This window comes from Anarhichas minor, unplaced genomic scaffold (genome assembly GCF_050575085.1).
Source record: "Anarhichas minor isolate MPS153535 unplaced genomic scaffold, ASM5057508v1 ptg000010l, whole genome shotgun sequence".
In the NCBI taxonomy this organism is placed as follows: domain Eukaryota; kingdom Metazoa; phylum Chordata; class Actinopteri; order Perciformes; family Anarhichadidae; genus Anarhichas; species Anarhichas minor.
In genome coordinates, this window is record NW_027466456.1 from 5482377 (window position 1) to 5500182 (window position 17806).

Sequence of the window (17806 nt, forward strand, 5' to 3'; positions counted from 1 at the left end):
AGGCTCGGTCAGCCGGGGAACGTGGGAGGTCGAAGAGTCAACGGTAGTAAGTTACGCTTTAAGTTCCAGCTGAAGTAGTTGTGTACCACTTGTGAGACATCCGTAGCCTACTAATGGAAATATTCCATATACGATGGTATAGTGAAATCATAGACTGTGTGTAAGAAAGCAGCAATAGGAAAAGCAGTTGTGTGGGCAATAATACGAATTAAATAAACGTTTTAATCTTGGTTCAGCCATTTGAAGAGCGCTTCAAAAATAAAGTTGATTATTATTAATATTATATATAGAAGCAGCGGCAATTTTACAAGTAATACAGCATTAGTAACACAAATAATGCAAGATTTGTACTTTTGGTAGTTGTTAGAATCCAGTTAGACTGGAGTGACAACAGAAGCTGTATGTGTGGGCCAGGACTGGCTTCACTTCAGATTTTCCTCAGCTGTTTACAGCAAAACAAAGCCACCACCACATTAATGACCATCTTTATAAATTTCATCACTTTTTGCTGTATTGTAAAGCATCAAATATTTTTGTTACAACCATCATCAAATTAGGAAAAAACATCATTGTCATGTTTCATTTGACCTCGTCTATGGATATCTGAAGATCTAAAGCCCTGTTGATAATTGTTGCCTGCACTAATAACTGTGTCTCCCACCTTTGAAATCAAAACACGGAACAGTGATGGAAGCTTCATTCAATTCAAAGCAAACAAAAGCCAAGTGTAAAGAAAAATGCATTTATTATACGCACGCTAGAACAGTTGTTTATTTTTGTGGCTGTAGGGGTGACTTTTTAAATGTCTAATTGTTTTTATGCAGATGTCAATAAAGACTATAATATCAAGGATCTAGTGTTATGATGGTTTTATTTGCTTTTCCCCATTGGAAACCATTAAAAATCTTCTAATATTTTTTAATGTTTCTCCTCTCCACCACCAGGATCATGCACATTCTACTCCAGTTTAACAGCTATCCAAAATAAGCTTAACAATACAATTTTGAATATAACATATCAACTATAAAACTATTGTTAAATGTCTTTTACATGCAGCCATAATGACTTTGATGAATTTAGCTTTTATCACAGACATGTTGTAGCTGCCAGCTGATGATATCTTCATTTTGTGAAAGAGGTTGCAGAGAGCCTTATTGAAGCCGAGTACAATAACATTTTTATTCTTTAACTTGCAGTAACTTGTTTTGTTCACAAGGCATTAAAACATCACAGGGAGAGGCACAAGAAAAGCAGCAACATCCAAACAGAGAAAGATGACTGTAACAACAGTGACTGAGTTTATACATTCAGTTTTAAGTTAATGTTTTGTTTACATAAAATAAACTATTCTAACAAGAGGGTTGTGGATGGTGTCAAAGTGGGCAGTGATACAGTATTTTGCATTATCTGTTATCTGGACAAAAAAAAAAGAATACAAACAATCAAAATGTAGTGGTCATGGGAATGATATATCCTAATTTATCATTCTTTATAACCATGCAGTTCATAACACTGTAAAATGGGTTAGCATCATATATATTGATATTTAGGACATTGATATTTTAGAATCCTTCACCGATTCTCAGATGGCGGAGATCTCTTTCGCCCACATGACATGTGGCACTGAAGTTCAAGAGTGTGCTTCCCATAAGTGTCTTATGGGAAATGCATATGAAATTGAGCAGGATGAGCAGTGAAATGTGCCAAATGTCATGAGATCTCAAAATCATTCACCATTGGAAAGTTCACACCGGTTCCTCTATTCTGGCAGAAGGAGCACAGCCAGTAAAAAAAAGTCTATCATCGAGTTTGGAATGAAAACTTACAGACATGGCCGCCAATCACTGGTATTGTGTGTACTGTGCATCCCTTTGCAGACAATGACATGCTCAGAAGCAGTCCTCGGTGAAAGTCCAGTTAGCAGAAGACCTAGCTATAGGATGAGGGTGAAGGCTACCACTAGAAGGGAGTGTCCATCTGGCTGCATTTTGCAGCGGGTGACACCACACCATAGCTCCGCTCCTTCCACCTCAGCCACTGCATGTGGACCTCTTTTTGGACCTGTCAAACACACACAAACACATATAGAAAACGCAGTATTAGGCTGTTTTCAAACTAGTAAGATGATGCTGTTGCAACTTACATGCCACATGTATTTATTCAAATAATTATGTAATTAGTTTATGTTTTTTTACTAATTCAATACATTTATACAACACTGCAATATACTTAGCATACACCTAGCAATAGTGCAACATTACGTTACATATAAGGCTACAACCAGCATCTAGTTAGCTTAGCTTATGAATACAAAACGTCAAATTAAAATGCATAATTGCATTGAGCAGTTACGTTTGAATATCACCACTGCAATCACGACACATCATTAGGTAGAGACAAATGTGTTTTGTCGTGCAGTGAAACAGAATGTTTTTTTAAAAGAAAAGATGATGTGGGAGACAACCCTACACCTGTAAAAGCTCCAACGTGTGTGGTGATGCAATATGAATACATTACCTTTGAATTCATAAAGGCAAGCAGTGAAGGGTGATAGGAAGCAGAATATTTATTTTGGTCATTACAACTGACAAAGGCACAGCACATTTACAGCTCGGTGTATTTGTTCTCTCCTTTTTTAGTCATGTTATGGTTTTTTTTTCTCATTTATTTGAAAAGTTGGTCTTCAGAATTTATTTTAACAATCAGAAGTGTGCGTTAAGTTACAAAAGATTGAGAACCTCTGGTTTAGCACAAAGACTTGGGGAAACAGGTGACCTGGCTCTGTCGGCCTACCAGCACCGCTAAACATCCTGTATAACATCAAGTGTAACGGGGGGGGGGTTATGTCCAGGACAGTTTCTTGGTCAGGAGCGGTGCTTCTTGGGAGTCAACACTAGTTACCTGGCAAAGAAATTGTCCGTTACTTAACACCCCTGCAAAACAGCAGATTGTTGATTTTACACTTTGGTGTTTGTGTGGATTTTAATGCATTTATTTGTCACCATTGGACACAGACAGGCTGGTTTTCCTCTTGTTTCCAGGCTTTACACTAAACTAAACTTAACTGGATGCTAACTGAGCCTTAATTTAAATGGACAGACATGAAAGACATATCAATCTTCTCATCCAACTCTTAATAAATAAATAATAAGCATAACCCCCAAACTATGTCTTTATACTTCAAAAAGAGGACAAAAACACTTTAAACATTAAATTCAATATTTAGTTCCCCTTCCATCACAGAAGTCCTTTTATTGGATATTAAGCAATCTAATGTATATATTTGACATGTTATTGGGGTATCGTTAAATTTATAAAGCATCAGGATATTAATCATGGATAATCCACTGCTGTATTTTTTTTTGTTCTTAATCTACAAGAGGATATAGCTGTAGATTCAATTAGCTAATCCATTAGTCTATTTGAGGATTGAGTGACTTCCAAGTACCCATGAGGCCCTAAAGCACAAAACAGATGAACGTGGGTTTAGAGTTATTGTGTACTGAATATTAAACACAGACTGTGTGGGGTTGGAAAGGCCTCATATTAATATTGGTGGTTACATAAGGGCTCGAGGTCCTTCCCTTATGCAATGAGGGTAAGAGGTGCTAATTATTTTGCTTTTTAAGGCCTGACAATTGTGAACCACTCAACCCTCACTGGTATGTGATCTGGGAACACAGGCGTATTATGCAACACAGAGCTGTAAATGTATCTGAGTGCTTTGTTGAATATGTTATAGTACATGCTTGAGAGCGCTGTGGCTTGTACTGACCTCTTGATTGAGGAAGCAATAGAGAATCGATACAAGAAGCCCCTGTAAGAGAGATGGTTTAATCATTAACATTTAGGACTAGAGTCTGCAGCATTAGGTTGCTCGTGTGAAGACAGCTTAAATATCAGATGATAAATGAGAGCTGACAGGGTAAAGAATAAAAAAAATAGGTCAGGAAAATCTATTATATTTCTCTTACACAGCCAGCAAACAAGAGTGGAATAATGAATCGTTTGGATTTATATCTCAATAATACATATCTGTATGATGTAAAGGAGAAGGCTGTAAACCCTGCTGCCTTTCTTCTTATCGTTATACTAAAACATTCCAAATACATTTAGACATACTTGTTTCATCTATTTTATAAACAAAGCCTGGGTTACAGCAATTTGTCCAAGTATATTCCATACTTATATGACTCTTCTGTGCCTAATTGATTTGAATCCAGGAAGGGGGGCAGGGGCAAAATCCATTTGGAGAGCTGACTAGCAAACCAGCCTGTGTGCCATGAAGTGGAGAAAGCCATTTGACTTTTCTGTGGTTGCCATTCATCTTCAACAGATGCAACACAGCCCTGCTAAGTCCTTTTCCACTAATTTACTTACGGCTTTTCAAGGATATAAGTAGGGCTCTTCAAAAGCATTTTATATTAAATCTGGTGTTCAAATTGAAACGTCTATGATAATCTTTTTAGCCATGTTGGTCCAGATTTAATACCTCAACAACTAGGCACACTCATTCATGTCCCCTTCAGGATGAATTGTTATCGATTTGGTGATCCAAGAATTGACAAAATGCAATTGTAGCCCCTTTTGCTCCACAAGAAAAACAAAACAAAAACAGCCGTCCATTCCTGTGGTGCATTTTTGAGCATTTGCATCAGGAGGAATGTAAACAACAGCGACAAAACAATTCTCTTGGCAATATGATAAAAATCTTAACATAAAGAAATGGACATCAACTTGGGCTATGGTTGAGCACCTAGCATCATTGATGTGAACACAGAGTCCACCGCCTCTCATCCCACCGAATCAAAAAATGATGAGTCTCTCGCCATTCACTACAATACATATCTTTTACGAAATAAGGTCCCATGGTGGTCAACCGGAAGGGGCGGGACGACACTCTCTATGCACAGAGAAGAAAAAGGACCTGAGAGGTTCAAGGGCTACTCGTAACAGAGGACATTTCAACATCTTAACAAATTATATATTCCTATTCTATTATTTAAAAAAAAAACATGTGAACAAATTTAGCAGGGTAGGCTACTACAATGGTATTTGAGCATGTAGAATGTGTCAGAATGTTGTGTGTGTGTGTACCTGGAAGGATCCAATGCACAGCTCGATACAGAGGCGCAGGTTAACGTTGAAGTAGTCAGGCAGAAAATTGAAGACCATATAATGAGTACCAAACAAAGGGATGAGGAGGAGAGTGGACTTAGTCAGGCGTCTGTTGCACAGAAGGGAAGAAACAAGATGCAGGAGGTGAAGCTACCCCAGGGAATCCTCTAGTGCACGTCTAATCTAAATACTGCTCCGGAGAGCATCATGCATGCAGGCACGCTAATCATCAGATTGCAATCAAGAGGATGCTTGTGTGTGCGCGTCAGTTTCAGTTTCACGCAGAATTTCTTTAATGAGGGGAAAGGTAGTAGCCGGTGCATGATTCAAAGTGAGGACAACAAAATATGAGTGCAGATGGGCATGTTTTCCTTTTTATGTGCAGGGGAACAAATCAAGTTACCTGGTGCAATCAAGTCAAGCATCACTCAACTTATACATGCCTTTGGTATGTCTGTTATAAGATTTGGATATGCATTATGTTCCTAAACACTTTCAGACAATTTAGGAGCCTATTTCAAATATAAATTCTAATTCTGGGTAGTGGAACGCTACACGTGGCTATACTGACTAGTTTGAGGTTCAGTAGTGACTGAATGAATTATACATTGCCGACTGTCGAGCATCAAAAGTTTTAAAACGACTTGCATCTTTCCCGACATCAAAGTGTCTACTTATCAGAGATAAATAAAGTCACACGGACGCAACTTTGAAAATTCAAGGCTGTGTGAGAACAAGATGAAAGCAAAATCTGATAAAAGCAATAAATGCTGTAATGTTTAAAGTATGAGAAACTGTATCACTGCTGAGTTCAGCCACTCATACTGTGTCTACATGTGTCTGCAGCCAAAGCATTACCTGTACTGAGAGGAGTTATTGAAGTGGATCAGCCGAGGATTGAGCTTCTGTATCAGGATCCTGATGATGTTCATGAAGAGAATGAAATTGACCTGTCGATTGAAAAAAATCAAGAAATGTTAAGCTTTAATGAGATAAAATGTCAGATGTCATTATTGAATGTCAGGGCAACAATATGGGCAGCCCAGTGAGTAATTGACTAGGACAAGTGTGAGGGCAGTCTTTGACAGTCTATTCAAACATGCACAAAAGACGTTTTCGTTTTTTACAATTTCTCCGAAACCGTTTAAAAAAAAACATCTGCATAACAATCTGCTAGGTGCATAACTAACAGTTGTGTCTGTTTCGGCAGAATGGGAGTATTTACCGCAATAGACACAACAATTGGTCCCTTGATGATCCACCAATAGGGCGAGTTCTCGTTGATGTCCCAACATCTATATAGGAAGACAACTTTGAAATGTGCTCTTTAGTCGGTCTGCAGAAGTTCTTTAAGGGTTTGATGTACAATGACTTCAACTGACCGTATAGTAAAAGTCAACTCATAACCAGCAAATACTAACAAGTACAAAGTGAGTGCAAATTTAAATAAATAGTGTAAAGGTGTAAAAGGTTAAGTACCTCACCTTCTCTCCTCACGGTGTGTTTTTTCATCAAAAAGCTATTCTGTACATCATTACATAGGAACATTCTACACACTGTGGCGCTGTTGGTCATTACGTCTGTTGTCGTGTGCCTTAAATGTATATATATATAAGAAATAACTGTGCTTGTGGAGATAGAAGTGCTACTGGAAGTTTATACAAACTCTGTGTCCTCAAAATACACCCTGGATCCAATCCACAGGGCGATGAAGAGCACAGGTACACCTGTGGAAAAAAGCAAAACTAATGTCAGCGAAATGCAATCAATACACACCGAGTTGGTTGAGTCTTAATTAGAAACTTTTCTAATATCTGTATTGATCTGTAATTTTAATATTTTAGAGGCTTTATGCACTAGATGTCTACAGTAACAATGTCCTGCCTTGCCACCGCTGGGACACATTCCTGTATATTTATTGTACTTGTGGCAAGTTAAGAGGCAGAAACATCCAACCCCCAATCAAATACATTAGAAGGGACTGCCACAGGGATGTTAACTTTTATTGAGTTGGTTCTGTAATTACAGCTGATGACACCGAGCCAGGAGAGTTTCTGTCTGTTTTAAAATATTAGGTTGGGGATATCGGCCGATGGCGGTCAGTCTGCTTCTTGTTGTCCCTAAAGGCAGCTGTGAATCTCTTTCGAATGACAGAACTGCAATAATAACTGTTGACCTCAATGGGATTGAAGTTAGTTATCTGATTTTGGAGAATGAAGCATAATTCACAAGTCATCTTAGGCCACTTGGCCTGAGGTTGATGAGAGTGGTAGGTGTGATATATTGCACTATGTTTGGTATTTAATAATAAATGCTTTTTGGAAGTAATTAGAGGAAAAAAACATCAAACTCTCCAGTGAGTGACCCTGTGGAGACCTAGAGTAAATGTCAATTTATTTTTTAATTTGAAACTGCAAAGCTGCAATGTGACTTTTATAATACAGAGGGATGACGGCCCCAATTTAATTCAGAGTGCTACACTCATTTGTAGATTGAAAAATTAAGAAACCTGGTAAGTGAATTGATTGCAACACAAGGAGAATAGTTTCCGAAATACAGTGTTCAGTTCCAAGCCAGGTGCAAGTCATGGACTGAACCCAAACCACACAGAGAATGTCTACATCCCAAGAAGAATAACAGTCCGCAGGAGCATCAAACCATCGGTATGCTGATAAAAAAACACATCTATTTTCTAAAATCAAAAAAGCAGAAACTCATTACGCACATAATGCATTAGCTGCAGAATAGACAGCAGTGCCTTAGCTCACACAAACCAATGTGGACTTGCGTGCACTTGCAAATTTTGCAATTTGCATTGATAACCGTTTGCTAATTTCCTTTTTCTCTTTCTCTAATTTATGTGTAACTCACCTTAAGCCAACATAGATTAGATACAAAACTCTGTAAAATATCAATCATCCAGTCTTTTTAAGTCCACTCAATTTGTTATCCTTGCATCTATCACCCACACATGTTTCATACCCTACTTTCAGTAGTATCAGGAGTATCATAGTATCATACAGGATACTATATTTTGTGACATCTCATATTGGAACAAAAGTCTGAAGCTCAGCATAACAAATGTCGAGGAAATCGCATGTCAAGATCTCTCACCCCATCCCAGCAGGGTGAAGCCCCAGAGGCATCGAAGGCTGTGATAAAAGGACGAAAGCAGCAGGGAATTGAGGTAAAGCGCCTCCACCAGGAGCCAGAAAAAATTGGACATTACACAGTAGTGACAGAAGACCACAGAGGCCTTACAGGCAAACTGGACAGAAAAAGACAGGAAGGAAAAGAAGGACAAAAGGTGAATTGTAAGGGCGGGGATTAGTAAGAGAGAGGTGCACAGTTATAATACGATGAGAGCCATAAGGAAGCTGCCCAGAGAAACTTCTCAACACAACCAAGAGTTGTTCTTACTGTGGAAAGGGTGCAGTGGTTGGTGTCATCACTTGAGAACAGAGTTGCATCCTTTATGAACACAGCCACAGCTTTCAGGATAAATGTGACGAAAAGCTGGATGTGGATGAAGTTCCTGGCACAACGCAGCCTCCTGTTGAAAGATCAGGTAATAAATGTACTGTAGTGTTGTCTAATGCACAAAAATGACCTAGCAAAGCGAGATGAGTACAAGTCGGCCTGACGTTTAAAATATGTTCTGCATCACAACACATTGTCACACTACATTGTTATACCCTAACTAATACCTACAATGCCTTGGTGTGCATGGTTTTTGACAGGCCGCTGACACAGTATGATGTCAGTTTAGGGACACGGAGTGGGACAGAAAAATGAAAAAGCAAACTAGTTAGCAACAAAATAAAACCATAAAAATGTACAGTATGAGGAACAAAAAGAATAAATACAAATGTAAAAAGAGATGGAAGTTATGGAAGGGATTTCAAAGAGATTTTGTTACAAACAGATGCATAAAAACTGCACACCAGCTGCACAGAGAGAAAAAGAAACCATTAATTGAGAGGTTTTATTGTTTTACATGCTCCTACTTCTGTTAATCCAGTGACCCACAGAGCTGGGTGATGCGGGGAGATGAGGAGATCACTGACATTGTGACAATCAGTTGCTAAGTGGACTCATAGCACCTGTTGACCCATGTCAATGAGGGTCCAAATCCAAGACAGAAAACAATTGGAACTGAGAGGAACGACACAGATAAAGGAGCAGCACGTCAGGGATTATGAGAGGGAAAATGATGGTCATTTTCTTGCATCATAACACATGACAACTGATTTCATTACAGTAATGTTTAGTTTTTACTTTGGGTTTCAAGCTTAGTGGCTCTAAAATGACTTCTTACGACAGCATCGCTCCTCTGCCTTAAAAGAAAAGTACAACATTTTGGGATATATGATTATTTTCTATCTTGGCAAGAGTTAGATGAGAAGACTGGTACCCTTTTTCTGTGTGTACGCTATATGAATAATTTATGTATTGCAAATACAACTTAGAGTTTTTACATTTTCATTTGGGTACAAATTAAACAAACAAGATATATTGTTTATAAGTAATATTTAGAGGTGTTGGCTGGTGGACTTTTTGTACGTTTGGCAGGGCCAGTTAAAAGTCTTTATGCTAAGCTAAGCTAATCACCTGTGGTGTCAAAAATGCAGGAGTATTTCCCAAAATGTCAAACTATGCCTTTAATAAACTACACTAGGACATCACTTTAAATGTGTCAAAGCTAAAAGCCCAAACAAACGCCCCCAAAACTGGGTGAGTGTCAGATATTATTAAAGGTGTTTTATTAGACCCAGGACTAAAGGTGCCTTGGAATAAACCTTTTTGTTTACAGTACAACAATATTGTTGTGATTGCTATTGCTTGGCTCTCTGTGGTAAATGGAATGGCCTTGAGCTTACCAAAATGCACTGGTTACTGATGAAACAATGAAATAAAAGTATGCCTGTCTTCTCTCTGGACAACCACGACTTATTTTAATGTCATCTATTCTTACCTGAAGAGCAACAGGATGAACACAGCAACAGCCAGCACCACTAGAGAGATGCTGTAGCCGACGGTGTATATCAGCTTCACTGTGGCGAAGTACGACTGCTCTGCCTGAAAGCGAGAACAGAAGGAAGATGTTGTATAAAAGGACGTTGTGCTCCAGTGCGGAGGCTTTTAGAAATGCTGTGAGGCCTTAAATAAATCGAAATGACACCAAATTGCAGACAATGACTCAGCTGTACTTAAAAGATGAAGGCGGCATTAGAGCGAGAATGCTTTCTCCATATTTTGAAGGTGAGTCAAATGGCAGTATGTCTGGACTAAGCAGACAACTGAATCGATTGAGAAAGCACATAAAAAGCTTCTTAATTACAGCAGAACTTGTAATTTGTGACTTTTCACCCTGCTTTTGGAAGACTTAAAAGGTATTTTTTTTAACTCAAGACAAAAGATCTGTAGTAGTTCCTTAAGTGATTTTCTGAGAATTATCCTCCAAAAACACTGTTCAGTACAATTAAGCAGCATTGTCTCTTTGTGAAACAAGATAATTTCAGCTATTACCTGTTACGGGTTTATATTTTCAAATGAGGCACATTTATGCTTGAATACATTTTCTTTTCTGCTCTTGAGAGATAACGAGCCAGGAGGCATTTATACTCAAATTTAAACTATCCCAAAATGAAACAAAAAGGTATATGGGAAGCAGTTTCTTTTCATAACAGTCTGACAGGCTGCACTCAAATTTTAACAAGAACCTCTTGTAACATGGTACATTTTTCTTTTCTAATTTAGCCTTGTTGGTCCGTAACTTTCTGGAGTCCCTGCTTCTATTTGTTCTTTTCCCGGTGGTTGTGTCCTTGCTCCTGTTGCATCTCCTCTTGTCCTGACCTCTGTGCTCTCTATTTCCCACTCTCCAGTTGGACCTCTTCATCTGCCCGCACACAGAAGAAGCTCTCACCTCGGGTAGGTCATCATCCACACTGCAGGCGATGTGGTACGGTGGGAAAGCTCTGGACCAACCTTCTCTGGTGCAGTTACGGCTCACTGAACCTGAGGTGAAAGATCAGGATATCAAAAAAAGATCATCTTCAGAATCGATTCACAAACTTGTCAAAAGATAGAAATTGAATGTTCGGTGATTTTAGCCATGCTGGTATTGTAATTTAAACCCAAATGTAAATATTGTAATTCTGTCCCTCACACAACCAGCTCTGTGATCAAACACCCTCATTGAATTCTCAGATAATCGTGACCACTCGCTTGTTGTTAACGTGAGAATCTTGACTGCAGCATTTAGCTCAAAGCACCACTGTGCCCATATACAGCCTCACAGGGCCAATAGAGTGGATAGTCTTATTTCGACACTGTTGTATATTCTTAGCGACACATAACACATGTCAAGGTACTTTGTCTAATTTAGTTTAACATTCGTATGGTTTTCGATATCTGCGTACACTCCCAAATCTGCTACTATACCTGTTAAGACAAAAGATTTCAGATTCCTGTGACAATGTAGCAAGCCTTGTCACTAAGAGCCGCCATGAAGCTAAGAAAACATATCAGCAAATGAATACCCTGAACAAGTAAATAAACAGACATACTTTATGAGCTAAAAAAAAAAAAAAATTTAAAAAACATACTTTGATTTCATTAGAGCAACAATTTAACTTTTTGACTCACTGTTGAAAACGCTGGTCTCGTCATTATCTCAGCCCGAACACCCTACTCACCCCCTCTTTCACCATGTGACCCTTTAGTCACCTGTGTTGTTTTTGAAGAGGGAAAAAACGGCAGGACAAGCTTTTTGGACTGGTTCCCCAACGGCTGCATGCGGCCAGCAGGCGACTGCATCCCAGAACGGACGACAACCTTTTTTTGTAGAAGAAGAAAGAAGGTTCAAAAAAAGGTAGGTGTGTGTGCGTCTGTCGGGGTAGTTAATCAGAAAAGAGATTACATGAACACACATTTATATGCAATGTCATACACCGCCCCTCGAAATGAGATCCACAGTTTATACTCATGGAGTGGAGGTAAATGGGGTGTATCATGCACAATACCTCCAACGACATACCTCAATGCCATAACATCCCCCTCTGTGTAAATTGTATTACAACGTTCCAACCCAGACCTTTATCTTGAGATAGATTACATACATGAATTCTTATGTAACTATCCTTAATGGTCTTCTCTACCGATGCATCACAGTGACAGATAACCCAGTGCCTTTTCATTCTGCAGTTGGGACGACCTGACAACTAATGATTCTCTGGGAAGCATTTATTCCAGCTTAGACCGTTGTACTTAATGTGAACATTTGCAATATATTTCATATCACAAGTTCAGCCACGCCCGGATTTATATGAGCTACTGCTGCAGAGTGATTTTGAAAATGTAAAACACACCTTCTGCGCTTCTGTTGCCCTGCTCTGCAATGTACTGAAGGCAGTGACGCTCCTCCTTCTGCAGCTGAAATATGAACTCGCATTCAGGGTGCAGGCTTGACAAAGCCTAGAAGTAGGAAGGAAGGAAGAAAAGGGATGATTGGTTAGATACAGACATTCAAGCTGAGGACACAGCGGCCACTCACTCTGCAACTCCATGAAAAAGGCATTCCATGTCCTGTGTGTGTCAAAACTCTAAAGGGCATCGAGTCATTTTGCCCTCGAGCAGGAAATGCTTTCTCAATAAAACAGTAACCTTTCGGTCTATTTCCGTCAGTGGTATTAAGCAAAATGGTCTTTCACTATCGCATACAGAGAGGAGAAGCTCAGAAAATTCATTAAATTAGTTTGTTCCTATAAGGACACAGACACATTCCCAACAACTGTGCGCACCATCCATTTAGCACTGCTCAGAGCTCCTTCTGTTGTTCTGCTCATCCCTTCGTTCAATGATGCCAAATACAAACAGAATAACTGCATTTGCATTTGATTGACATTGATCATTGTCTAGAGGGAAGCATTACTTACTACGGTTTTGAAGCACAGTATGGATATGCATATAGAATTAGTCAGAATGGGTCATTTTCATTTGTGGTGACAGGTTTTCAGATGACTGGTATGCCAAAGAAAAGAAAGGCCAGAAGTGAGTCCACCTAGCAAATCTAAGATGTTAATTTTATTGTAAACATTCAATAAAACAGATCATTTCCCTGTGCTCACTGAGAAAGCTGGTGGTCGTACTGTAAGTGGAGTATCTTGTGTAAATGGGCTCAACTTCACTGGGTTAAATTAAAGCATCATTTCATTTTATCTCATGCTGCTGGCGAACTTAGGTGGCCTTGAATGTAAAGGTCAGAGCAGCAGGCAGGTGCCTTTTTAGTGAGCTTTGACGGCATACTGCCTAACAATGCGTGTTTCCTGATAAAAGTCTTCCGTGGTATTGCTACTGACAGAATCTCTTTGCTTACTTTTAATTCACCTCCACATTTTGGCATCATAAAATATCTGCTTTCTTTCTGCACCCTGATTTTTGATATTTAATATTTAGGCAAGGGAAACACAAGAGCATTTGCTTGCACATTATAAAATATTAATTTATGTTAATTTATGCTTGCCGATTATAGTTAGACTTTAGCCATTGACTTGGAAAGAAACATAACAATTTGATTGGGTTTTTTGATTCATTCAATTACTCAGCCATTCTGTTGCCGAATTTATAACAAAAAAGAAAATGATCTCAAAAAGATAATCACTCTTCCATCACTTTTCCATCCTCTGGAAAAGAGGAGCTTTAGCACAAGCTCCTCTTTTCCAGTCTCTGCGTGGGCCGTGAAGAAATCATCATCATCTAAGGTTTGTGTGTTTGTGGGTGAGTTTTACCCATGTTGTGGGGATTTGCCTTCCTTATGGGGACAAAATGCCCACCCCCATAAAGCAAACCAACACATTTTAGGGTGACTTAGTTTAAGGTTAGGTTAAGGTTAGGCGCCGCTATAGGCTAGTAGCGGTTATGGTTAGGCTAAGTCTCCAGGAAATTCATGTAAGTCAATGGAATGGCCTCAAAAGTCATGAAAACACAACTATGTGTGTGTGTATGTATGTATGTATGTATGTATGTATGTATGTATGTGTGTGTGTTAAAAAGAAGAGAAAAGCAAATGCAGATTACTCAAAATTTTCAAAATGCTTAGCATTTAGTTTTTCCCATGCTGAGTAACTTTGAGGCTGCTATCTCAGTATAATATAAAAAGATGAATAAAACACAGAGCACAACACAGCAGGTTGCAGACACAACCGTAATGAAGTCATCTCTGATATTGAAAGGCACATTGCACAGACGTTTGTGCTGGATTCAGCTTTGCTCCATCGCATTTTGAAACACTTGAGGGAACTCATAATGAAAGGAGCTTCAGAGACTAAATTCCTCAGGGGCCACAAACTCTCTCTGGAGAGTTCCCCCCACTCAACAGCCATCTGAGTGCCATCCAATAGGATGCGCCCGTTGTGCGTTACAAACATTTCCATTAAAAAGGTGCATCAGTTTCTCTGAGGGTGAAACAGCAACATCTGCAAACCCTCCTGGAGCCAGTTCATGAAATTACATGACTGAATATGCCTTGCATAGATATAGCTTTTTATTATCATGCATATGATTTGAACTGAGTGAGGCTATGTTGTTACTGGAAAAACAAAACCGCTTGGGAAATTGAGAACAAAATGTCGAACGTGTACTGGCAGTCCAAAATGTACACATTTTTAATAATCAAGTAAAAGAAGTTGATTTGTGAGGTTCCAAACGGTATACAGATTTAGATTGAAACATATTCATTTCTTTTACACATTGATTAATATTTCCATAAAGTGTCAGAAGCAATATCCAATCTTCTAATTCAATCAAGCTATTGTTGAACTGGTGCCTCTTACAAGAAACAGTCTGTCTTTAAGATTCACATCAACAGGAAAAGCCAGAGCATTGGAATGATTTAAACCAAAAATACTGGATATTCAATAAAGACTAATGCTGTAAAAATAGATAACCATAGGTGAACTGGATTTAGACCGAAACACTTAATTTCTGTTTCTACACCGCAATCAATCACCTCAGCCTTTTCTTCTCATTTTGTGTCTTAAGTGTGAACTTGTGCACCATCTCTCACACACACACACACACACACACACACACACACACACACACACACACACACACATACACACACACACACAGAGTTTCTGGTGAACCCGGATGCTTTTGTCTGATCTGGCGCAAAATCGGATCGGATTTTGCGCCAATCTTCTCGCTGATGGTGTTTACTTATTTAACTCATATAGAGTCATCAGTATTAAATGAAGACTGTTTCATTAACAGTTAAAAGTTCCTCACAGTAACTTTAAATAAGTATCAAACATACAACCTCTCAGCACCATCTCTCCCTGCATCTATGAGGAACAGACGTGTCGGAAGAAACCTGAGCAAATTGCTGCCAATCCTCTTTGTTCTTAACGCAATGCCAATAATTTAATGAGAGGTGTCATTTCGCAATTTACGAAGCAATTACTGCTCCGCCTGTTCAAAGGAAGGCGAGGGAACCGTGAAAGAAGAGTTTATCTTGCCTCCTGCTGAGATGCCAGATCTTGCAGCGAGTGTGCTTCAAGCTGGGACAAGTATACAGATGTACAGGTATATTGTTCTCTGCTAAACTGTGGCTGTGTTATTATAATTCATTGTTTGAGCAAGCATGAGATGAACAGCACCACAGTTAGGGCATTTGCATTCAAAGCAGAAACACTTTGCCATAAAGCGCACAAAAGCATCAGCTAAACGGCACACTGTGTGTGAGATGGGGCTCATGTACTACACATACCTTCCCTATTTATATGTAAGAGGATGCTGTGAAGACATTTTATTCTAAGAATGGTGTGCAGTTGAGAGCAAAGCTTTGAGTAGCAGGGGATGAGGAACAAAGCAAGAGACTGGGTGGCTGATGACGTGCTCATGCATTTTAAGGAAGGAAGACACTAGCATGAATTTAAGAAACAGAAAGAGACACAAGGAGAGAGGTGTGGGGCTGTCTGGGTACTATGAGCCGTTAAACTAAATGCAAACCCAAAGGCCCCTTCACACTGGCAGGTTAGTGTGCAGTCTGCTGTAAAAATGCTCTCCGAGAGGTGAAGCCCATTACCCACTAACCAAAAAGTGTCCATTAAACTGGGCTCACTTTGCAGATGTTGCCTTATTTTTGACAGCAAATAAGGTGCACTTTTATGCTGCCGCCATGGTACTGTGGCACGGGATGAAAATATAAAACAACCAGATATCAGAAAGAGATCACAGACACGGATCACTTTGGAAAATGTGATTAGGTTTCTTGCTAGATGAGAATATTGATATACTATTCTTATATTATATTACTATTCTAGCAACTGGTTAGCTTAGCCTAGCATAAAGACTGGAAAGGGAAGCAGCTAGCCTGGCTCTGTCCAAAGCTAACAAAATCTGCTAACGAGTACTTCAGTAGAAGCGTAAAAAGGACAAACAGTGTTTTTTACAGTGGTGTTTCATGCCAAACTATTTCTTGGCCAAACCCTAACTTGTCAATTAGCGAGCTGTTTCCTTCAGTCTTTATGCTAGGCTAAGCTAACCTGCTGAATGTGACGTTAGCTCAATATTTAGTCGTACAAACATGAGACTGGTGTTGATCTAACTCTTGAAAATGAATGACCGTATTTCTCAAAGTGGCAAATATTTTTTTAACTGACAACTGTGTCAAGATTTGTTGGCTGCTGGTGAGACAATTCAGGTTTATTGTTTCACCATACAGCCAAAAAGATGACCAGACAACTTTTTTTCTTTCTCCTGTGCTTCTTTAGGTGCAAAAATTCTGTCATATCTGAACATTCAAAAGAGGCAATGTACTAGTTTCCTTGTTTTCATTCATTTAATTTGTTAATTTAACAGCTGGCTGAGGGAGATGTGGTCAATGTGCATTGTCCCTGAAAGTATATAAATAAATAAATTATGCAGGGCGCGCACACAATCACCCAGACGCACGCACGCACGCACGCACATGCTTGTTTTGATAAGCTCATTGAACACCACACGTCATTGATATGTTCAATAAATTGCAAGTCTAGACAGTAAGAGAACGGAACACGAGAGAAACGTTCGCAAATACATAGTTTAAGGTGTTCATTCGTCATCTTTCATAAATAGTTCGCAATGTTTCGTTTTTATTATTTTAAACTATTAAATGTCCTGCAAAAGAGAGCTTGCCGTTTTCTACGTGGCAAACATAATAATTTATCTTTTTCTTCCATTCACAAAGGTACAATTAAAGTAAATCACTCACAGTTGAAGCCAAACACATGGAGAGAAAAATCCCTCTGAGGTGGAGACAGGACATGTCGTCGGTTCTCATGTTCAGTCCAACGTGGCGCTTTCATCAATGAGACTGCAACACACACACACACACACACTCCTGCCGGACGGGATGCTGAGACTTTCTCTCTGCCCAGGTGTAAAATACAACATTTGTCAAGCACACAACAATCAAAATGTAGAAAGTCCTGTGTGTATTTTCAGAATAAAAAACTATCGGTCAGAAATTGCTCTGAAATTTTTTTCCATTGTTTTCTAAAGCCTTGCAAATAACTGCCGCCAATGCTATGATGAAGGATAAAAGTCAAATTAACCAGAGGTTGCTAGATCGTGAAGAGACACGTTCCTCTTTTATTTTGAAGGCAAAGGGTATTGCTTCTAGTTTGGTCATAGAGCTTCATAG

At 39.1% G+C, this 17806-nt stretch overlaps 1 protein-coding gene across 1 annotated transcript; it reads right to left on the reverse strand.

Moving 5' to 3' along the window:
• Window positions 1-795: 795 nt before the first annotated feature.
• ghrhrl (growth hormone releasing hormone receptor, like) lies at window positions 796-17428 on the reverse strand. Its single transcript, XM_076088582.1, has 13 exons — window positions 17375-17428; window positions 12489-12594; window positions 11848-11955; window positions 11045-11136; window positions 10094-10197; window positions 8539-8671; window positions 8233-8386; window positions 6785-6845; window positions 6344-6413; window positions 5977-6068; window positions 5098-5227; window positions 3776-3817; window positions 796-2061 (listed from the first exon to the last, which is right to left on the reverse strand). Exons 1-13 carry the CDS (start codon window positions 17426-17428, stop codon window positions 1960-1962), a joined length of 1248 nt encoding a protein of 415 aa, XP_075944697.1. The 3' UTR covers window positions 796-1959.
• Window positions 17429-17806: the final 378 nt, after the last annotated feature.